Source organism: Macaca nemestrina, chromosome 12, assembly GCF_043159975.1.
Source record: "Macaca nemestrina isolate mMacNem1 chromosome 12, mMacNem.hap1, whole genome shotgun sequence".
NCBI classification, from domain to species: Eukaryota; Metazoa; Chordata; class Mammalia; order Primates; family Cercopithecidae; genus Macaca; species Macaca nemestrina.
The window spans coordinates 108,404,533-108,428,686 of NC_092136.1; the positions used below are offsets into that span (position 1 = coordinate 108,404,533).

General features: G+C 40.2%; 1 protein-coding gene across 21 annotated transcripts in view; it reads right to left on the reverse strand.

Moving 5' to 3' along the window:
* C12H11orf65 (chromosome 12 C11orf65 homolog) overlaps positions 1-23,933 on the reverse strand; it is a 152,942-nt gene extending 129,009 nt beyond the window's left edge. For 11 of the 21 annotated variants that reach the window (XR_011611042.1, XM_071075543.1, XM_071075548.1 and 8 more), the window contains exons 1-2: positions 23,875-23,910; positions 17,946-18,035 (exon numbers count right to left, since the gene is read on the reverse strand). Coding sequence is in view for 20 of the 21 variants with exons in the window: in XM_071075543.1 (XP_070931644.1) it covers positions 17,946-18,026 (81 nt within the window). In the remaining variant the exon portion in view is untranslated. Of the gene's footprint in view, positions 1-17,945; positions 18,036-23,394; positions 23,652-23,874 lie in introns of those variants that run through there. The other 10 variants (XM_011761494.3, XM_071075556.1, XM_011761491.2 and 7 more) reach the window with 8 other exon arrangements.
* Positions 23,934-24,154: the final 221 nt, after the last annotated feature.

The following is a 24,154-nucleotide window of genomic DNA, read 5'->3' on the forward strand; positions in this document are numbered from 1 at the left end:
CAGTGGCTGACGCCTGTAATCCCAGCACTTTGGGAGGCTGAGGCGGGCAGATCATGAGGTCAAAAGATTGAAACCATCCTGGCCAACATGGTGAAACCACATCCCTACTAAACATACAAAAATTAGCAGGGCATGATGGCACGTGTCTGTAATCCCAGCTACTTGGGAAGCTGAGGCAGGAGAATTGCTTGAATCTGGGAGGCAGAGGCGGAGGTTGTAGTGAGCTGAGATTGCACCACTGTACTCCAGCCTGGTGACACAGCGAGACTCAGTCTTAAAAAAAAAAAAAGGGATATTGAAATTAAAGAAAATATAAATAAAAATAAATGGAAAGACTCCCCACATTCATGGATTGGAAACCTTAGTATTGTTAAGATGACAGTATTACCCAAAGCAATGTACAGATTCAATGTTATCACTATCCAAAATCCCAATGGCATTTTTTTAAAAAATAGAAAAGCCCATCCTAAAATCTATGTGGAATGCAAGGGACCCTGAATAGCCAAACAGTCTTGAAAAAGAATAAAATAAGTGAAAAAGTGTGAGTTGGAAGAGGCATACTTTCTGATTTCAAAACTTACTAAAGCTACAATAATCAAAACAGTTTGGTATTGGCATAAGGACAGATATATAGGCCAACGGAATAGCACAGAGAGCCTCCAAATAGACTCATATATATGTCATCAACTCATTTTTGACAAGGGTTTCAAAACCATCAAATGAGGAGGACAGTATTTTCAAAAAATGTATCTGCGAAAATTATATACCCACATGAAAAATAATGAAATTGGGTCCTTAATTTACACCATATGCAACATTAAGTCAAAATGGATCAAAGATCTAGGTGGCACGCAGTGGCTCACACCTATAATTTCAGCACTTTGGGAGGCCGAGATGGGCAGATCACTCAAGGTCAGTAGTTTGAGACCAGCCTGGCCAAAATGGTGAAACCCCGTCTCCACTAAAAATACAAAAATTAGCCAGGCATGTGGCGCATGCCTGTAGTACTGGCTACTCGGTAGGCTGAGGCAAAATAATCCCTTGAACCTGGGAGGCGGAGTTTGCACTGAGCTGAGATTGAGCAATTGCACTCCAGCTTGGGCAACAAAGCAAGACCCTGTCTGGGAAAAAAAAAAAAAAACACAAAGATCCAAATATAAGAGTTAAAGTCATAAAACTCCTAGAAGAAAATATGGGGGAAAAGCTTCTTGACATTGGATTTGGTAACGATTTCTTGGATATAACACCAAAACAATAAACAAAATGAACAAAAAGATAAAATGGACCATATAAAAATTAGACTGGGTGCAGTGGCTCACGCTTGTAATCCCAGCACTTTGGGAGGCCAAGGTGGGCAGATCACTTGAGGTCAGGAGTTTGAGACCAGTCTGGCCAACATACTGAAACCTGTTTCTACTAAAATACAAAAATTAGTCAGGCATGGTGGTGGTTGCCTGTAGTCACAGCTACTTGGGAGGCTGAGGCAGAAGAATCATTTGAACCCAGGAAGCAGAAGTTGCAGTGAACTGAGACTGTGCCACTGCACTCCAGCCTGGGTGACAGAGTGAGACTCCATCTAAAAAAACAAAACAAAAAAAAATTAAAACTTTTTGTTCATCAAAGGACACTATCAAGACAGTAAAAGGGCAATCCACAAAAATGGGAGAAAATATTTGCAAAGCAGATCTTTGAAAAATAAAGAACTCCTACATCTCAACAACAAAAGAACAACTCAATGTAAAAATGGGCAAAGGTCTTGAATATATATTTCTCCAAAGAAGACTTACGAGTGGTCAATAAGGACAGAAAAGATGCTCAATATCACTAGTCATAAGAGAAATGTAAATCAAAACCACAATGAGATATCACTTAACATCCATTAGGATGGCTATTATCAAAAAACCTGAAAATAACAAGTATTGGCAAGGATATAGAGAAATTGGAAACCTTGTGCATTGCTGGTGGGAATGTAAAATGGTACAGCCACTGTAGTAAACTTTGGCAGTTCCTCACAAAGTCAAACATAGAATTACAACATAATCCAGCAATTCCACTTCCAGACATATATCCAAAAGAAAGCAATGGCTCAAACAGATACCTTTACATCAATTTCTATTTTTTTTTTGAGACGGAGTCTTCCTCTGTCACCCAGGATGGAGTGCAGTGGCGTGATCTCAGCTCACTGCAAGCTCTGCCTCCCGGATTCACGCCATTCTCCTGCCTCAGTCTCCCGAGGCGCCCACCACCACGCCCGGCTAATTTTTTGTATTTTTGGTAGAGACAGGGTTTCAGCATGTTAGCCAGGATGGTCTCAATCTTCTGACCTTGTGATCCACCCGCCTCAGCCTCCCAAAGTGCTGGGATTACAGGTGTGAGCCACCGTACCCGGCTACATCAATTTCTTAGCAGCATTATTCACAGTAACCAAAAAGTGGAAATAACCCAAATGTCCATTAACAGATGAATGGATAAATACAATGCAGCATATAGATATATAATGGAATATGATCCATCCTTAGGAAGGAATGAAATTCTGATACATGCTATAAGTTGGATGAACCTTGAAAATGTTATGTTGAGTAAAATAAGCCAGTACAAAAAAACAAATCCACTTAAATGAGGTACCTAAAATAGGACACAAGACACAGAGACACAAAGTAGAATAGAGATAAATGGGGTCTGGTGGTTAGGAAGTTTTTGGTTAATGGGTACACGAGGTTTTGTTTGGGATTATGAAAAAGCTGTGGAAATGGATAGTGGTGATGGGTGCACAACATTATGAATGTATTTAATGTAATTGAGTTATACACCTAAAAACAGTTAAACTGGTAAATTTTATGTTATTAACATTTTACTACAATAAAAAAGTGAATACTGGCTGTTTAAAACAAGAATGATAATGTCTTCTGGTATTTAAAAGAGAAGTGTAAATTAAATATCTGGAAATAATAGGAAAAAGGTGAAAGGGCTAACGTGAGTTAACATGTTACAAGATTCTTACATTGTTCTGAAAAGGGTAAAAGTACCAACTTAAGGTAGAGACTAACTAATCAAGGGCAAATATTGTAACTTTGCCCTTTCTAGCTTAACCCTCTAAAAGAAAATGTAGCTGTTCTAATCATCTACTATTGTGCATTAAAGTACCTCAAAACTTAGTAAAACCACCATTTTATTATGCTCACAATTATGGGTTATGAATTCTGGTAAGGAATAGCAGAGAAGTCTTTTCTCATCTCCACAATGACTGAGGCTTCAGCTGGGATGACTTGAATAGTAGAAATGGCTGAGATGGCTCAACTGGGGCCCAATGTCAGAGACCTCAATTCTAGCTGTCAGCTAGGTCTCTTATTACATTTATTGAGGATGGAATATAAAAAACAGCCTTTTCACTTATGTATCTGGTTAAGTGGGCTGGAATATTACATGGTGGCTGTTCTCACTCAGAATGAACATTTCAGGACACAGACATGGACAATGCAATGCGTTTTATGACCTAGACTAAGAGGTCCCAGAATGTCATGCCCTATTTTATTGGTTTTAATGGTAAAGCAAGCTACTAAAATAGCCTAGATGAAAGGGAAAATATTGACTGATAGGAAGAGGAGGTTCCAAGATGGCCAAATAGGAACAGCTACAGTCTACAGCTCCCAGCGTGAGCGATGCAGAAGACAGGTGATATCTCCATTTCCAACTAAGGTACTGGGTTCATCTCACTGGGGCTTGTCGGAGAGTGGGTGCAGCCCACAGAGCATGAGCCAAAGCTCATGAGGGCAGGGCATCACCTCACCCGGGAAGCACAAGGGGTCAGGGAATTCCCTTTCCTAGCCAAGGGAAGCCATAACAGACGGTACCTGGAAAATTGGGACACTCCCACCCTAATACTGCGCTGTTCCAACAGTCTTAGCAAACGGCACACCAGGAGGTTATATCCTGCACCTGGCTCGGAGGGTCACACACCCACGGAGCCTCACTCACTACTAGCACAGCAGTCTGAGATTGAACTGCAAGGCGGCAGTGAGGCTGGGGGAGGGGAATCTGCCATTGCTGAGGCTTGAGTAGGTAAACAAAGTGGCGGGAAGCTTAAACTGGGTGGAGCCCATCACAGCTCAAGGAGGCCTGCCTGCCTTTTTAGACTCCACCTCTGGGGGCAGGGCATGGCTGAACAAAAGGCAGCAGAAACTTCTGCAGACTTAAACGTCCTTGTCTGACAGCTTTGAAGAGAGTAGTGGTTCTCTCAGCACGGAGTTTGAGATCTGAGAACGGACAGACTGCCTCCACAAGTGGGTCCTTGACCCCTGAGGAGCCTAACTGGGAGGCACCTCCCAGTAGGAGCCCACTGACACCTCATACAGCCAGGTACCCCTCTGAGACGAAGCTTCTAGAGGAAGGATCAGGCAGCAACATTTGTCGTTCTGCAATATTTGCTGTTCTGCAGCCTCTGCTGGGGATACCCAGGAAAACAAGGTCTGGAGTGGACTTCCAGCAAACTCCAACAGACCTGCAGCTGAGGGTCCTGACTGTTAGAAGGAAAACTAACAAACAGAAGGGACATCCACACCAAAACCCCATCTGTACATCACCATCATCAAAGACCAAAGATGGGGAGAAACCAGAGGAGAAAAGCTGAAAATTCTAAAAATCAGAATGCCTCTTCTCCTCCAAAGGAACGCAGCTCCTTGCCAGCAATGGAACAAAGCTGGATGGAGAATGACTTTGATGAGTTGAGAGAAGGAGGCTTCAGATGATCAGTAATAACAAACTTCTCTGAGCTAAGGGAGGATGTTTGAGCCCATTGCAAAGAAGCTAAAAACCTTGAAAAAAGATTAGACGAATGACTAACTAGAATACACAGTGTAGAGAAGACCTTAAATGACTTGATGGAGCTGAAAACCATGGCACGAGAACTACATGACACATGCACATGCTTCAGTAGCCGATTTTATCAAGTGGAAGAAAGGGTATCAGTGATTGAAGATCAAATGAATGAAATGAAGCAAGAAGAGAAGTTTAGAGAAAAAAGAGTAAAAAGAAATGAATAAAGCCTCCAAGAAATATGGGACTATGTGAAAAGACCAAATCTACGTCTGACTGGTGTACCTGAAAGTGAAGGGGAGAATGGAGTCAAGTTGGAAAACACTCGTCAGAATATTATCCAGGAGAACTTCCCCAATCTAGCAAGACAGGCTAACATTCAAATTCAGGAAAGTCACAAAGATACTCCTCGAGAAGAGCAACTCTAAGACGCATAATTGTCAGATTCATCAAAGTCGAAAGGCAGGAAAAAATATTAAGGGCAACCAGAGAGAAAGGTCAGGTTACCCACTAAGGGAAACCCATCAGATTAACAACAGATCTCTCGGCAGAAACTCTACAAGCCAGAAGAGAGTGGGGGCCGATATTCAACATTCTTAAAGAAAAGAATTTTCCACCCAGAATTTCATATCCAGTCAAACTAAGCTTCATAACCAAAGGAGAAATAAAATCCTTTACAGACAAGCAAATGCTAAGAGATTTTGTCACCACCAGGCCTGCCTTACAAGAGCTCCTGAAGGAAGCACTAAACATGGAAAGAACAACCGGTACCAGCCACTGCAAAAACAAGCCAAATTGTAAAGACCATCAATGCTAGGAAGAAAGTGCATCAACTAAGGATCAAAATAACCAGCTAACATCATAATGACAGGATCAAATTCACACATAACAATACTAACCTTAAATGTAAATGGGCTAAATGCTACAATTAAAAGACACAGACTGGCAAATTGGATGAAGAGTCAAGACCCATCAGTGTGCCGTATTCGGGAGACCCATCTCACCTGCAGAGACACACACAGGCTCAAAATAAAGGGTTGAAGGAAGATCTACCAAGCAAATGGAAAACAAACAAACAAACAAACAAAAAACAGCAGGGGTTGCAATCCTAGTCTCTGATAAAACAGACTTTAAACCAACAAAGGTCAAAACAGACAAAGAAGGCCATTACATAATGGTAAAGGGATCAATTCAACAAGAAGAGCTAACTATCCTAAATATATATGCACCCAATACAGGAGCACCCAGATTCATAAAGCAAGTCCTTAGAGACCTACAGAGACTACACTCCCACACAATCATAATGGGAGGCTTTAACACCCCACTGTCAACATTAGACAGATCAATGAGACAGAAAGTTAACAAGGATATCCAGGAACTGAACTTAGCTCTGCACCAAGTGGACCTAATAGACACCTACAGAACTCTCCACCCCAAATCAACAGAATATACATTCTTCTCAGCACCACATCACACTTATTCCAAAACTGATCACATAGTTGGAAGTAAAGCACTCCTCAGCAAATGTAAAAGAACAGAAATTATAACAAACTGTCTCTCAGACCACAGTGCAATCAAAGTAGAACTCAGGATTAAGAAATTCCCTCAAAACCGCTCAACCACATGGAAACTGAACAACTTGCTCCTGAATGACTACTGGGTACATAACAAAATGAAGGCAGAAATAAAGATGTTCTTCGAAACCAGTGAGAACAAAGACACAACATACCAGAATTTCTGTGACACATTTAAAGCAGTGTGTAGAGGGAAATTTATAGCACTAAGTACCCATAAGAGAAAGCAGGAAAGATCTAAAATTGACATCCTAACATCACAATTAAAAGAACTAGAGAAGCAAGAGCAAACACATTCAAAAGCTAGCAGAAGGCAAGAAATAACCAAGATTGGAGCAGAACTGAAGGAGACAGAGACACAAAAAAAACCCTTCAAAGAAATCAATGAAGCCAGGAGCTGGTTTTTTGAAATGATCAACAAAATTGATAGACTGCTAGCAAGACTAATAAAGAAGAAAAGAGAGAAGAATTAAATAGATGCAATAAAAAATGATAAAGGGGATATCACCACCGATCCCACAGAAATACAGACTACCATCAGAGAATACTATAAACACCTCTATGCAAATAAACTAGAAAACCTAGAAGAAACAGATAAATTCCAGGACACATATACCCTCCCAAGACTAAACCATGAAGAAGATGAATCCCTGAATAGATCAATAACAGGCTCTGAATTTGAGGCAATAATTAATAGCCTACCAACCAAAAAAAGTCCAGGACCAGATGGATTCACAGCCGAATTCTACCAGAGGTACAAAGAGGAGCTGGTACCATTCCTTCTGAAACTATTCCAATCAATAGAAAAAGAGGGAATCCTCTCTAACTCATTTTTATGAGGCCAGCATCATTCTGATTCCAAAGCCTGGCAGAGACACAACAAAAAAAGAGAATTTTAGACCAATATCCCTGATGAACATTGATGCAAAAATCCTCAATAAAATACGGGCAAACGGAATCCAACAGTACATCAAAAAGCTTATCCACCACGATCAAGTCGGCTTCATCCCTGGGATGCAAGGCTAGTTCAATACACATAAATCAATAAACGTAATCCATCATATAAACAGAACCAAAGACAAAAACTACATGATTATCTCAATAGATGCAGAAAAGGCCTTCGACAAAATTCAACAGCCCTTCATGCTAACAACTCTCAATAAACTAGGTATTGATGGGACGTATTTCAAAATAATAAGAGCTATTTATGACAAACCCACAGCCAATATCATACTGAATGGGCAAAAACTGGAAGCATTCCCTATGAAAACTGGCACAAGACAGGGATGCCCTCTCTCACCACTCCTATTCAACAAAGTATTAGAAGTTCTGGCCAAGGCAATCAGCAGGAGAAAGAAATAAAGGGTATTCGATCAGGAAGAGAGGAAGTCACATTATCTGTGTTTGCAGATGACATGATTGTATATTTAGAAAACCCCATTGTCTCAGCCTCAAATCTCCTTAAGCTGATAAGCAACTTCAGCAAAGTCTCAGGATACAAAATCAATGTGCAAAAATCACAAGCAGTCCTATATACCAATAACAGACAAACAGCCAAATCATGAGTGATCTCCCATTCACAACTGCTTCAAAGAGAATAAAATACCTAGGAATCCAACTTACAAGGGATGTGAAGGACCTCTTCAAGGAGAACTACAAACCACTGTTCAACTAAATAAAAGAGGACACAAACAAATAGAAGAACATTCCATGCTCATGGATAGGAAGAATCAATATCGTGAAAATGATCATACTGCCCAAGGTAATTTATAGATTCAATGCCATCCCCATTAAGCTTCCAAAGACTTTCTTCACGGAATTGGAAAAAACTACTTTAACGTTCACATGGAACCAAAAAAGAGCCCACATAGCCAAGACAATCCTAAGCCAAAAGAATAAAGCTGGAGGCATCATGCTACCTGACTTCAAACTATACTACAAGGCTACAGTAATCAAAACAGCATAGTACTGATACCAAAACAGAGATATAGACCAATGGAAAAGAACAGAGTCCTCAGAAATAATACCACATATCTACAACCATCTGATCTTTGACAAACCTGACAAAAACAAGAAATGGGGAAAGGATTCCCTATTTAATAAATGGTGTTGGGAAAACTGGCTAGCCATATGTAGAAAGCTGAAATTGGATCCCTTCCTTACACCTTATACAAAAATTAATTCAAGATGGATTAGAGACTTAAATGTTAGACCTAAAACCATAAAAACCCTAGAAGAAAACCTAGGCAATACCATTCAGGACATAGGCATGGGCAAAGACTTCATGACTAAAACATCAAAAGCAATGGCAACAAAAGCCAAAATTGACAAATGGGATTAAACTAAAGAGCTTCTGCAGAGCAAAAGAAACTACCATCAGAGCGAACAGGCAACCTACAGAATGGGAGAAAATTTTTACAATCTACCCATCTGACAAAGGCTAATATCCAGAATCTACAAAGAACTTAAACAAATTTACAAGAAAAAAATCAAACAACCCCATCAAAAAGTGGGTGGAGGATATGAACAGATACTTATCAAAAGAAGACATTTATGCAGCCAACAGACACATGAAAAAATGCTCATCATCACTGGCCATCAGAGAAATGCAAATCAAAACCACAATGAGATACCATCTCACACCAGTTAGAATGGCGATCATTAAAAAGTCAGAAAACAGGTGCTGGAAAGAATGTGGAGAAATAGGAACACTTTTACACTGTTGGTGGGACTGTAAACTAGTTCAACCATTGTGGAAGACAGTGTGGCGATTCCTCAAGGATCTAGAACTAGAAATACCATTTGACCCAGCAATCCCACTACTGGGTATATTTACTCAAAGGATTATAAATCATGCTGCTATAAAGACACATGCACACTTATGTTTACTGTGGCACTATTCACAGTAGCAAAGACTTGGAAGCAATCCAAATGTCCATGAATGGTAGACTGGATTAGGAAAATGTGGCACATATACACCATGGAATACTATGCAGCCGTAAGAAAGGATGAGTTCATGTCCTTTGTAGGGACATGGATGAAGCTGGAAACCATCATTCTGAGCAAACTATCGCAAGGACAGGAAACCAAACACTGTATGTTCTCACTCACAGGTGGGAATTGAACAATGAGAACACTTGGACACAGGGTGGGGAACATCACACACCGGGGCCTGTCATGGGGTAGGGGGAGAGGGGAGGGAGAGCATTAGGAGACATACCTAACGTAAATTACGACTTAATGGGTGCAGCACACCAACATGGCACATGTACACATATGTAACAAAAACCTGCACTTTGTGCATAAGGACCCTAGAACTTAAAGTATAATTTAAAAAAAAATTTTTTTAATAAAATAATTAAAAAAAAGAAAAGGAAAATATTGCCACCTGCTGTCAATAGGAGAAATAGAAAACAACTTATGGCATCTTTAATCAAAATAACTACAAAGTTAATAGAGAAGAAAATAATGACAAACTAACAATATTTAATTACTACAAAGAAAGGGAAAAGGGAGGGGGAAATACAGGAAGAACAGATCAGACAAGTAGAAAACAAACAGCAAGATGGCAGCCTTAAGCCCAATGAATACAGTAATTACAATAAATACAAATGGTCTAAACATGCTAATTAAAAGACAAAGATTATTTAGAATTATGGAAAATTAAATCCAACTGTATTTTGTTTACAAGAGACACAATTTAAATATAAGGGCACAAAAAGCTGAAAAGTAAAAGAATAAGAAAAGATGTCATGTACTCACCAAAAGAACACTAGGGTAGCTATATCAATATAAAATAAAATGTTCTTTCAGACAAGAAGTGTTGTAAAATATACGAAATATCTATTGAAGTGATCATATGGTTTTTGTCCTTTATTTTGTTAATATGGTCATCGCATTTATTGATTTGTATATGTTGAACCACCTTGCACACAAAGAATAAATCTCACTTGATCATTATTTTAATGTGCCGTTAAATTCAGTTTGCTAGTATTTTGTTAAAGATCCTATTCATCCATGTTCATCAGGGGTATTAGCCTGTAATTTTATTATAGCATCCTTGTCTGGCCTCAGTAGCCAAGTCATGTTGGCTTTGTAAATAAGGTTAGAAGTATGCTCTCCTCTTCAATTTTTTGAAAGAGTTTGAAAAGGGCAGGTTATTATTTCTTCTTTAAATGTTTAGTAGAATTCAATAGTAAGGCCATCAGTGAATTCAACAGTGAAGCCATCCTGGGCTTTTCTTTGATGGGAGGTTTTTATTACTGATCCAATCTCCTTACTCATTATTGGTCTGTTCATATTTTCTATTTCTTCATGATTCCATCTTGGGAGGTTATATGTATCTAAGAATTTTCCCATTTCTTCTAAGTTATCCTATTTATTGGCTTATAATTGTTCATAGTAGTTTCTTACTATCCTTTGTATTTCTGTAGTATCAGTTGTAATGTCTCATCTTTCATTTCTGATTTTGAGTCTTCTTTTTTTTTTTAACTTTTCCTTTTTTTGTTTTTGTTTGTTTGTTTGTTTTTAAGACAGATTCACTCTTGTTGCCCAGGCTGGGGTGCAATGGCACAATCTCAGCTCACTGCAACCTCCGCCTCCCAGGTTCAAGCGATTCTCCTGCCTCAGCCTCCCGAGTAGTTGGCATGACAGGCATGTGCCACCACACCCAGCTAATTTTGTGTTTTTAATTGAGACGAGGTTTCTCCATATTGGTCAGGCTGGTCTCAAACTCCCGACCTTAGGTGATCCGCCCAACTCAGCCTCCCAAAGTGCTGGGATTACAGGCGTGAGCCACTGCGCCAGGCCTACTTTTACATTTTTATTTATTTATTTATTTTTAGAGATGTAGTCTCACTGTGCTGCCAAGGCTGGACTCAAACTCTTGGGCTAAAGTGATCTTTCTGCCTCAGCCTCCCAAGTAGCTGGGACTACAGACGTGTGCCACCACACCTGATTTTCTTTTTTTAAATTAGTCTAGTTAAAGATTTGCCAATTTTGTTTATCTTTTCAAAAACCCAACTCTTAGTTTTGTTGATCTTTCCTATTGTTTTTCAAGTTTTTATTTCAATTATTTCTGCTCTAATCTTTATTTCCTTCCTTCTGCTAACTTTGGTCTTAGTTTGTTCTTCTGTTTCTAGTTCCTTGAAGTGTAACATTAGGTTGTTTGAGATCTTTCTTATTTTGTGATGTAGGCATTTATTGCTATGAAATTGCCTTTTAGAATTGCCTTTGCTGCATCCCATAAGTTTTGGTATGTCTCCAGTTTGTTTGTCTCAATATATTCCTTAATTTACCTTTAAAGGTCACATATGACAAGTCCACAGTTAACATCATACTCAACGGTGAAAAGTTAAAAGTTTCTTCTCTAAGATCAGGAACAAGGATGCCCCTGCTTACTACTTGTACTCAACATGGCACTGGAAGTCTCAGCCAGAGAAATTAGGCAAGAGAAAGAAATGACATACAAATGGAAAAGGAAGATGTTAAATTGTCTCTGTTTGCAGATCACATGATCTTATATATAGAAGACCTTAAAGACTCTATCAAAAAACTGTTAAAAATGATAAGCAAATTTAGTAAAGTTACAAACTCAACATACAAAAATCAGTGGTGTTTCTATAAACCAAAGGTATAATGTTCACAAAAGAAAAGTAAAACTGTCATCATTCAAAGATAACATGACTAAGAAAATCCAAAGGAATTTATAAAAAAGCAATTAGAGGCCAGGCACAGTGGCTCATGCCTGTAATCCCAGCACTTTGGGAGGTCAAGGCAGGCAGATCACGAGGTTAGGAGTTCAAGACCAGCCTGACCAACATAGTGAAACCCCATCTCCACTAAAAATACAAAAATTAGCCAGGTGTGGTGGCACATGCCTGTAATCCCAGCTACTCGGGAGGCTGAGGCAGGAGAATTGCTTGAACCTGGGAGGCAGTGGTTGCAGTGAGCTAAGATCATGCCCCTGCACTCCAGCCTGGGTGACAAAGCAAGACCCCGGCTCAAAAAAAAAAAGAAAAAAAAAGAACCTCATGGAGAGAAATTTAAGATCCAAAGACATGGGCCAGGTATGGTGGCTCATGCCTGTAATACCAGCACTTTGGGAGGCCAAGGCGGGTAGATCACTTCAGCTCAGGACTTAGAGACCAGCCTGGGCAACACGGCAAGACATCCCATCTACAAAAAGTACGGAAAGTACCCAGGCATGGTGACGCATGCCTGTAGTCCCAAGCTACTTGGGAGGCTGAGGCAGGAGAATTGCTTGAACCTGAGAGATGGAGATTTCAGTGAGCCGAGATTGTGCCACTATACTCCAGCCTAGGCAACAGGGTGAGACTCCGTCTTAAAAAATAAATAAATAAATATACACAAATAGACCAATGCAACAGAATAGACACTACAGAAACACTTTACATATATGATTACATGATTTAAACAATGGCACCACAGCAATTTATTGTGAAAAGGATGGTATTTTCAATCAAAGGTATTTGATCTGTTGGATATCCATAAGAAAAAAATGAACTTTGTACCTCTGAGTATACACAAAAATTAATTTGAGATGGATACTAGATCTCAATCTGAAACTAAAGCAATTAAGCCTCTAGGACAAACATAAGGAAAATATCTTCTGACTAGGTTAGACAACATTTCTTAAACAGGATGCAGAAAGCACTAACCATGAAGAAAAAGTGGTGGCTGGACATGGTGGCTGACATCTGTAATTTCAGCACTTTAGGAGGCCAAGGTGGGAGGATTGCTTGAGGCCAGGAGTTCAACACCAGCCTTGGCAACATAGAGAGACCCTGTCTCTACAGAAAATTTAAAAATTAGCCAGGCGTCGTAGTGCACACCTGTAGTCCAAACAGGAGGCTGAGGCGGGAGGATTGCTTGAGCCCAGGAGTTCAAGGTTACAGTGACCTGTGATCACGCGACTGCACTGTAGCATGGGCAAAAGAGTTAAACCCTGTCAAAGAAAGAAAAAAAAAGAAAGAAAAGAAGGAAAGAAAGAGAAAAAGTCGCAAACTGGACTTTATTAAAATTAAAGACTTCTTTTCATTAAGAACTTCTTAGAGGAATGAGGCAAGCCTGGGAGAAGATATTCAACACATATAGTATTTAACAAAGGACTTGCATTGAGGATATATGAACTCCTCCAGAGAATACTTATAACGTAATAGTACAGGTAATAGATCTTGGCGGTTTGAAGATGGAGAGGAGAGGTAAAGAAAAGGGTAGGGATACTTATGTTCTCATCATATATAATGTGGAGTGAAGAGAGCCTATGTCAGCCTGATGGAACAAGATAACTAAGACTTAAATATTCTTTAAACCAATAAGGTAATAAAATAGAGGAATTTTAAAAATAACATTATGATATTGGGAGGGGAGATAAGCAGGGCTGTGGAGGGTAAGTAACCTAAGTTCTCAATTATCTTTGCAGAAAGCCAACGGATTACTTCTAAAGTTAATAAAAGATAATTGTACATGCATATTATTTAGAAGCATGGAAGTAACTACTAGAAGATCTACAATAAAAATAGTTAAAAATGGGCCAGGTGAGGTGGCTCATGCCTGTAATCCCAGCACTTTGGGAGGCTGAGGTGGGTGGATCATGAGGTCAGGAGTTCAAGACCAGCCTGGTCAAGATGGTGAAACCTCATCTCTATTAAAAATACAAAAAATTAGCTGGGCATGGTAGTGGGCACCTGTAATCCCAGGTACTCAGTAGGCTGAGGCAGAGAACTGATTGAACCCAGTAGGCGGAGGTTGCAGTGAGCCAAGATTGAGCCACTGCACTCCAGCCTGGGCAGCAGAGCAAGACTCCATCTCAAAAAAAAAAAAAAAAAAGTTAAAAATGGTTGCTTTTAGGGTATGAGGGTGAAAGAAAGTAGAATGGGGTTAAATATTTATTTTTCATCATAAATTCTTCTATATTACTTATTAAAGAAGTACATGTTAGATTAAAATATTTAATTTTTTAAAATTCCTAAATTTACATTACTATAACTATGCAAATAATTCACTTCTACGGCCAAGCAACGTGCTAAAACTATGCATCCTTTTTTAGAAGTCACCCACTTGACTCTATCTAGAATCAAAATGCTGTGTCTAGAATCAAAAGCAAATGTATTCTCTTCACATCTTAGAACAATTTTAATCTGTCATATCTGAACCATGACTTTCACGGTTAGCTCTTTTTCAGAGTTTCTAATCTCTTTTTTCTAAATCCAGACTCTGTCATACTTTCTATTGCATGGGGTACCATTTTCCTCCCGGATATAACCCTCTTAGAGGCATTCAATATCCTGATCTAACTTAAATTTATTACTATTTTTATTTTCTTTGGGTTCTATCTCTTTTTTCTTTCTTTCTGTTTTGATATTATTGGTTTTCCTTAAAAGTGAACCTTGGTTGTCCATTAATACTTAAGAATGAAGGTCTGTGTCAATTTTTCTAGGAGCTAGTACGAGTATCTTTTGTTAGTATTCTGTCTCCCCAGTGTTCTCATTCAGGAGTGGGAAAATTGCCTGGGGGCTTCATGATGTGAGTGGAATAAGCAATTAGCAGGCTTTCTTTAATGGGTAACCAGCTATTAAGCAGGGTGTCTCTCAAATACCAAAATTAACAGGCAACAGGGCATAATTAAGAGGGTTTCACTGTGGAATGCCAAATCCATGCTAGAACTAGCTTTTCCAGATAGTTCATTTGATTTTTCATTTTTCTTTTTTTTTTTAAAAAAGAGATAAGCCTCCAGGGTTTGTGTCTTTTTTGCCTAATAGTATATATCTGTCTACAAGCAGATTTGTGACTAGCAGTAAACATCCACCTACCTGCAGCTCTTGGTCTACAAAAGACTGGAGACAACTGGCACAGCTGCTCCATGTACAGACCTTCAATTAAACCCCCTGTCTTCAGTCCTTCCCCTTCCAGCTCTTTTAAATTGTTAACTCCAAATTCATATCCTCTCTGGGGTTCCAATGGCAAACCAATTCCCTCATTGGAACCCCTATGAAATGTGTCTAGGCAAGTGTTTCTACAGTTTTTCCAAAGGATGCTATCATCTATTTTTAGTTTTCCAAAAATTAGATAAAATTTTTCTGTGCTCATGAACCCCCTCTCTTTGTTATGGATTAACCTTCTATACAGTGTCATTTCAATGGGGTTCTGGAGGGACACAAGGTGAAATGTGTCCTCAGTCTATACACACACACACACACACACACACACACACACACATATACACCTATTTACATGGCTTCTCTGCCAAAGCTCCTTTAAGGACAAGGATATATTGTAAAATGCCTAGCACAATGTCAGGAACACAACAGTTAGTCAAAGGTGTGTGGCTGGTTGAATGTGAGAGAAAATAGCTGCAAACAATAGAAAAGCTTAAGCCTAGATGATGTATATGTCAATCAAAACCAACTAAGGAAGAATAAGTTTTTTTGTTTTTTTTTTTTTTGAGACGGAGTCTCACGCTGTTGCCCAGGCTGGAGTGCAGTGGCGCGATCTCGGCTCACTGCAAGCTCCGCCTCCCGGGTTCCCGCCATTCTCCTGCCTCAGCCTCCTGAGTAGCTGGGACTACAGGCGCCCGCCACCGCGCCCGGCTAATTTTTTGTATTTTTAGTAGAGACGGGGTTTCACTGTGGTCTCGATCTCCTGACCTTGTGATCCGCCCGCCTCGGCTTCCCAAAGTGCTGGGATTACAGGCTTGAGCCACCGCGCCCGGCTGGAAGAATAAGTTTTAAAAGAAGATTAGCTGGGTATAATGGTGCTCGGCTATAGGGCAAGTTACTTGGGAAGCTGAGGTGGGAGGATCACTTGAGCCCGGGAGTTTGAGACCATCCTGGGCAATGTAGTGAGATTCCTGTATCTTTAAAAAATACATATTATTTTAGTGTTAGAAATCAACAGTTACACCCCAGCATAGGTTTTATGGCCTTGGTATAGGCAAATAATGAAGCAACTTTACAAAATGTGATTAACTGATACAAAGGTGGTCTTGTAAGCCATAAAACCTTTGTATCAGTGTGTGTTACAAACAGAGCCATATTTCTTCAGTTAAAATTACCAGGCACAGGCCGGGCGCGGTGGCTCAAGCCTGTAATTCCAGCACTTTAGGAGGCCGAGACAGGCGGATCACGAGATCAGGAGATCGAGACCATCCTGGTTAACACGCTGAAACCCCGTCTCTACCAAAAAAATACAAAAACACTAGCTGGGCGAGGTGGTGGGAGCCTGTAGTCCCAGCTACTCGGGAGGCTGAGGCAGGAGAATGGCGTGAACCCGTGAGGCGGAGCTTGCAGTGAGCTGAGATCCGGCCACTGCACTCCAGCCTGGGCAACAGAGTCAGACTCTGTCTCAAAAAAATAAAATTACCAGGCACAGAGTCCTGCTGCTATCAGAGAGAAAAGAGTGAGGTCATTTTAGTTCTTGGCTCTCACTCAACCAGATAATTCAACTTGGAATATTCCTTACACCTATAAGACCAGCTCTACCCTTACAAAAGCACAACAAGTGACCACAACATTAACCCGAATATAGTGTATTATTAACAAACTTTAAGCTCCTCGAGAATAAGTACTCAATAAATATTTAATGAGTGGCTATATTCCTAACATCTGCTCACAATGCTGGTTCCTCAGTCAAGAAATAAAGTGTTTAGAGGTGAAAGGCAAATAATCTTCTTAATGATACTTTCATTGATAACCATTATAAAAGTGCCTAGCCCAGATCAGGAACTCAATAAACATTTGTGCAGCTAATGAAATAATTGTAACTTTTTGAAACGTTAAAAAAGTCTGCTTTTTTGTTGTTTTTGTTGCCCAGGCTGAAGTGCGATGGCATGATCTAGGCTCACCACAACCTCCGCCTCCCAGGTTCGAGCGATTCTCCTGCCTCAGCCTCCCGAGTAGTTGGGATTACAGGCATGCGCCACCATGCCCAGCTAATTTTGTATTTTTAGCAGAGACAGGGTATCTCCATGTTGGTCAGGCTGGTCTCGAACTCCTGACCTCTGATGATCCACCCGCCTCAGCCTCTCAAAGTGCTGGGATTATAGGTGTGAGCCACCACGCCCAGTCAAAAAGTCTGCTTTTTAAAGTGAAGAGTGGCACACAATTCTGCAAGTATTCTAAAAGCTACTGAATTGTACACTTTATATAAAAAGTATTGAACATTGAACTGGCCGGATGCAGTGGCGCATGCCTGTAATCCCAGCACTTTGGGAGGCTGAGAAGGGTGGATCACCTGAAGTCAGGAGTTCAGGACCAGCCTGGCCAACATGGTGAAACCCCATCTCTACTAAAAATACAAAAATTAGCCGGGCATGGTGGTGCGCCTATAATCCCAGCTACTGGGGAGGCTGAGGTGGGAGAATTGCTTGAACCTGGGAGGCAGAAGCTGCAGTGAGCCGAGATCATGCCACTGCACTCCAGCCTAGGCAACAGAGTGAGATTCTGTCTCAAAAAAAAAAAAAAAAAAAGTATCGAACTGTACATTTTGAATTTCATGACATAAAAATTATATCTCAATAAAACTTCTAAATAAACTCACAAGGAAACTTTTCCAGGCCTGCTGAATGACTCTGGCAGCTTTATCCTGCTTTAAAACTTCTAATTCCTCTTCCCAAGGCATTTGAAATTCCTAAAAGAAAAGGAGCAAAACAAAAAGGGTACATTTAAAATAATTTTAATTTATTTTCATTTTTATTTGTTTTTTTTTTGAGACATTTTTATTTATTTATCTATTTTAGATTCTTGTTCTGTCACCCAGGCTGGAGTGCAGTGCTGTGACGATAGCTCACTGCAGCCTCAAACTGGTGGGCTCAGTGATCCTCTCACCTTAACTTCCTAAGTAGCTGGGACTGTAGGCGTGCACCACCACACCTGGCCTTCTTTTTTTAATTATTATGTTTTTGTAGAGATGGGGTCTTGCTATGTTGTCCAGGCTGGTGTCAAACACCTCCTGGCTTGGCCTCCCAAAGTGTTGCAATTGTAAGTGTGAGCCACCCTGCCCAGCCTAAAATTATTTTATATGCTCCATTATAAAACTACCACTAGAACTCAATGAAAATTAAAGAGTTGTACAAATAAAACAATTAAGATTTCATATCAAAATAATAAAAATAAAAATAGTCACCTTTTTATTTTTTAAGAGACAGAGTCTTTCTCTATTGCCTCGGCTAGAATGCCATGGCAGGATCATAGGTCACTGTAGCCTTGATCTCTTAGGCTCAATCGCTCCTCCTGCCTCACTGTCCTGAGACTGTAGCTGGGACTACAGGCACATACTACAATGCCTAGCTAATTTTTAAAATTTTTTGTAGAGACAGGTTCTTGCTATGTTTCCCAGGCTGGTCTTGAATTCTTGTACTCAAGTGATCCTCCCACCTCTGCCTCTGAAAGTGCTTGGATTACAGGCATGAGCCACTGCGCCCAGCCAAAAGTGGTCAGCAATTATTGGTGATTTAATATGTTCTAATTTGTATATTTTTTCTAATTCCAGCAATAATCCTGCATAGCAGATTTCACTAATATGCTTGTGTTAGAGATGAGGAGCCTAAGCTTTAAGGCCTAAGGTCAAATAGTGAATAACTAAGCCAGTTACTGAATTCAAGTTTATCTTCAAAGTCCATGACTTTTACATGCACTGTTGTATGACTTCAAATAAACCTTTCTTAAAGTGCATAGAGACAGAGTTGCATCCACAAAATTGTACAGGTCCCTAACCTAAAATTAGACCTTATATGGTCAAATATAAAAGGAAAAAAAAGGTTATGCACTGAATACAGGGAGAAACATGGATTTTTACTTAGTGTTATTACACTTCACAGAATAATGTCACTCGTTACATTTACAGTAGCAATATAGTTCTGAGATGCTTTATCATATTCCAAAGTGAATAAATTTTGCTTAAAAGCTTAAAATTCTGGGCTGAATACAGTGACTCATGCCTGAAATTCCATGGTTTTAGGAGGCCAAGGCAGGAGGATTGCTTGAGGCTAGGAGTTTAACACCAGCCTGGGCAATATAGCAAGACCCCTGTCTCTACAACAACAACAAAAAGCTGGGTAGGGTGGCACATACTGTAGTCCTAGCTACTTGGGAGGCTGAAACAGGAGGATGGCTTGAGCCCAGGAGTTCAAAGCTGCAGTGAGCTATGACTGCACCACTGCACGCCAGCCTGGGCCACAAAATGAGAACATGTCTCTAAAAATAATAAAAATTTAAATTCTGAATTGGTGCATGTAAAATGCAAAACATGTAAGGATTTACAAATCCCAAAGCCCGGACCTATTTAAACACATAACATACTTACTAATATGTTTAGAAAGACAGAGGCTAAACAGAAAACTGTCAAAAAGGATATGCCATTCATAAGAAAAATGAAAGAAAAATATATTTATATATTTCTCAATTTGTCATTTTTCCCTTTTGATGTTTAAAGTTATTCAGATGCTTAAAACTAACGGTGTTTTCTTCCTAATTTGGTAAACTGTTTTTTAAATTGACATTTTTAAGAGTTAGGAGAAGGTTCTCTGTGAAAAAAACTTACGTCTTTTTTGCTTTCCCTACAAATAGCCTTAACAATATAGGAGGCAATGGGAAGAGAGGTTAAGTCTTTGGGCTCTGAGGCAAGATAGACCAGGGTTTAAATCTTAACAAATTCTACCTCATCCTTAGCTGTGTGATTTTGCAAAAGTTACTTAACTCACTCAAACTTCAAGTTACTCATCTGTAAAATATGGGGACTCATTGTACCTAACTCATAGAATGGTCAGGATTAAGTCAGGTAACACAGGTAAAGCATTTAATATAGTTTCTGACCCATCACAATAAATCATATCTATTATTATAACAAACTTTTCCAGAATAAAAACTATTCGTGTGCAGTATTCCAGTTAGAAAACTGAGATAGCATTTTAAGTACAATTATTCTCTTAATTTACAAATAACTGTTGGCATAAATGAAATTAAGGAAATTTCACGCCTAAAAGATTTGTTAATTTTTTTTTTTTTTTTTTTTGAGACAGAGTCTTGCTCTGTCACACAGGCTGGAGTGCAGAGACATCATCTCAGCTCACTGTAACCTCCACCTCCCGGGTTCAAGTGATTCTCATGTCTTAGCCTCCTGAGTAGCTGGGATTATAGGTATGTGCCACCATGCCCAGCTAATGTTTGTATTTTTAGTAGAGACAAGAGTTTCACCCTGTTGGCCAGGCTGGTCTCGAAATGCTGGCCTCAGGCAATCCACCCGCCTTGGCCTCCCAAAGTGCTGGGATTACAGGCATAAGCCATTGCACTCAGCAGCAACAATTTTTGTAGGATAGTTTTTACAAGTGGAATTGCTATGACAAAAGGTAGGCACATATATATTTCTGTTTTTTGTTTGTTTGTTTTCTGAGACGGAGTCTCGCTCTGTTGCCAGGCTGGAATGCAGTGGTGCGATTTTGGCTCCCTGCAACCTCCGCCTCCCGGGGTCACGTGATTCTCCCGCCTTAGCCTCTGGAGTACCTGGCACTACAGGTGTGTGCCACCGTGCCCAGTTAATTTTTGTATTTTAAGTAGAGATGGGGTTTCACCATGTTGGCCAGAATGGTCTCGATCTCTTGACCTCACGATCCACCCACCTCCCAAAGTGCTGGGATTACAGGTGTGAGCCACTGCGCCTGGCACACATATACATTTGAATTGACTGTCTCTGGAAGGGGATATGAGAAATTACTAAGAATGACTGTCTCTAGGAAGGGACCTGTGGACTGAGCAGCCTGGGTTCAGAAAGGGAAGAGATGTTTTTGTTCCAGTATACTCTTTTACACTGTTGTTTTTTTCCCACAATGTGCATTTAGTTCAGAGATACACAATATAACTTCATAAAAAATAAAACAGTATGCATATTAAAACCTAACACTGCCAAACTGTCCTCAAAAATGGTGTCCAATTTATACCCATAAACATTCCACGGGAACGCTTGACTCTAAATTTTAGAAAAGTAAAAAACTAAACGTAAATTAGATATTAGGACGATAACAGGTCTTTTAATATTCTTTCCAAGAACTAAATTGTATGATTTGTACCTGTCATCAATGTAGTGTGTTATTTAACATGATAGCATTAGCATTAATCCATCACAATTTTGTCATTTTCCCAAATACATTCTCAATTTTGTAGGTGAAAATTTAACACTGGATCTTAAAAATTCTGACCCAGTTTATTGAACACTTTGATCTAAATAATTTCACACAGGCTTTCTGCATACACCTGCTTCCTGCTTCTCTAGTGACATAGGCTAAAAGGTGTTTAGAGGCTGCCAAAAAAACTATGTCATAAATGCCACCATTATATGTTTATGAATACACAAAATATTGAGAAAATATATTCCAGCATTCAAAATTATGATTCAGAAATTAACAATGAAGTTCCACAATTTCCAGAAAGAAAATATTCAATTGTGTCAAATATTGTTGCAAGGACAAGTAAATACAGAGGAAAGAAAGGGAGATTTGGCCAGATAAAGTCACTAGTGACAGTACAGGCACTGTTTCAGTAGAGTAAGCAGGGAATGAAGTTTGGGGTGGGTTGAGGAAGTGGGAAAGTTGAGACAGTAAGTACAGTAGTAATTCTTTGGGGTGCTGTAAGGGAGCAGAAAAATGGGATGTAGCTAGAGAGTGAGAATGGATTAAAGCTTTTTTTAAAAAAAAAGAAAAATAAAAAGGCCGGGCACGGTGACTCATGCCTGTAATCCCAGCACTTTGGGAGGCCGAGGCCGGCGGATCATCTGAGGTCAGGAGTTTGAGACCAGCCTGACCAACATGGAGAAACCCCGTCTCTATTAAAAATACAAAATTAGCTGGGCATGGTGGCGCATGCCTGTAATCCCAGCTACTCAGGAAGGCTTAGGCAGGAGAATCGCTTGAACCCCGGAGGCGGAGGTTGTGGTGAGTCGAGATCATGCCACTCTTCCAGCCTGGGCAACAAGAGTGCAACTCGCTCTAAAAACAAAACAAAACAAAACAAAAAAATAAAACAAACAAAAAAACCACGAGAGATTCTAAAGCATGTTAAAATGTACCATCCAGTAGTTAGGGACGGAGAACTTAAAGGGGCAAAGAAAGGGATAAGTTAAAGGGTAAAACCTTTCAGTAGGTGTAAGAGGACACCATCTGGAGCAGAAAGGAGGGTGGGACCGTTGCTGGCTTTAGATAAGAAATAAGATCGACTTTATATGGCTATTATGATGCTCCAAATAAATTAACCATTGTGAAAACCCTTCGTAAGTTTCAAGATACTAAAATGTACTACCAGGCTGGGTCTGGTGGCTCACGCCTGTAATCTTAACACTTTGGGAGGCCGAGGTGGGCGGATCACCTAAAGTACGGGGTTTGAGACCAGCCTGGCCAATATGGTGAAACCCTGTCTCTACTAAAAATACAAAAATTAGCCGGGTGTGGTGGCGCACGCCTGTAGTCACAGCTACTTGGGAGGCTGAGGCAGGAGAATAGCCTGAACCGGGAGGCGGAGGTTGCAGTGAACTGAGATTGTGCCACTGCACTCAGCCTGGGCAACAGAGCAGCATGCCTTCTCAAAAACAGAAACAACAAAAAAAACCTAACCAAATAAAATGTACTATCAAACAACTGCTCAGGCAATGAAGTATTTTATTACACCCACGTAGCACTTGTAGATTCAGAGATAAAGATCTTCGAAGCTTATTATATCCCTAATCAATACAAATTTTTATCATAATAGATGTTTTCACTTATTTATTTTTACGCTTCACGGATAAAAGCCCACAAGATGTGTTTGGATTCCTAGTTTTACTTTTAAAGCAGCAAACAATCTTCACTTTGCTTGGATTCGAACCTATATACTTACTATTTTGTTTCCTCTACTAAATTTATTGAATACACAAATGATTCTCGTGGCCTTTATAAGTTTCGTAATTTCGCTTTTCCTTTTCACATGTGGTCCTTGATACCGGGGGCAGAAGAAAAACAACTAACCTCTTCTTTAAAAACGCGTTTCCCTTTTCCATCTCTAAAAAAAAATGAAAAGACGTAAAACCAATGGGAGGGGGGAAGGGAAAGAAATGAGGAAAAATCTAAGGAAGATTAACGTGTACTTCCCGGGCAGCGGGAAGGTGTACCGAGCAGTATCTTTGCGGCGGATTGGGGTGTGGGGGGTCTGTGAACGCGCAGAATGAGCGGTAAGGGCTGGTCAACCAGCCCGACGCAACTTCACCGAGGACGAGGAAAGGAAGCTCTGAGGAAGGGGTTACTCCCAAGCAGGATGTAAACTAGCTGAAGGCCTCGCTGAGGGGCTTTAGAGGCATGAAACATCCTTAAGGGGGGCGGGTGGGGAAGGGATATCAAGGGTGTGGATTCTTTAGGGCCTTGAAACAACGAAGGCTCAAAACAAAAGCCACAAAGGCTAGCGGAATAGTAGTACAGGCTGAGAGGGAAGGGACACTTCCCTTGACCTACCAATCGCTGCTGGCCCTGGAGCCGCTGGACTCCTAGGTAACGTCGCAGACGGAAATGACGTAACTCAATCCGTTCTATCCCGCCCCATTGCCCTCCTAGCCCCGCCTTCTAGGCCCAGCCACTCCTCCCCGGCCTTTCCTCTACTGGCGCTCTGACCAAGGGATCTAGACCAAAAGCCTATGAAGACTGCTGGTTCTATTAGAAGCCTACTTTCGATTGTCAATGGCTTTCAGGCAAAGGATTTTGCAAGGGAAAGCAAAGTGATTGTCTACGAAGTTGG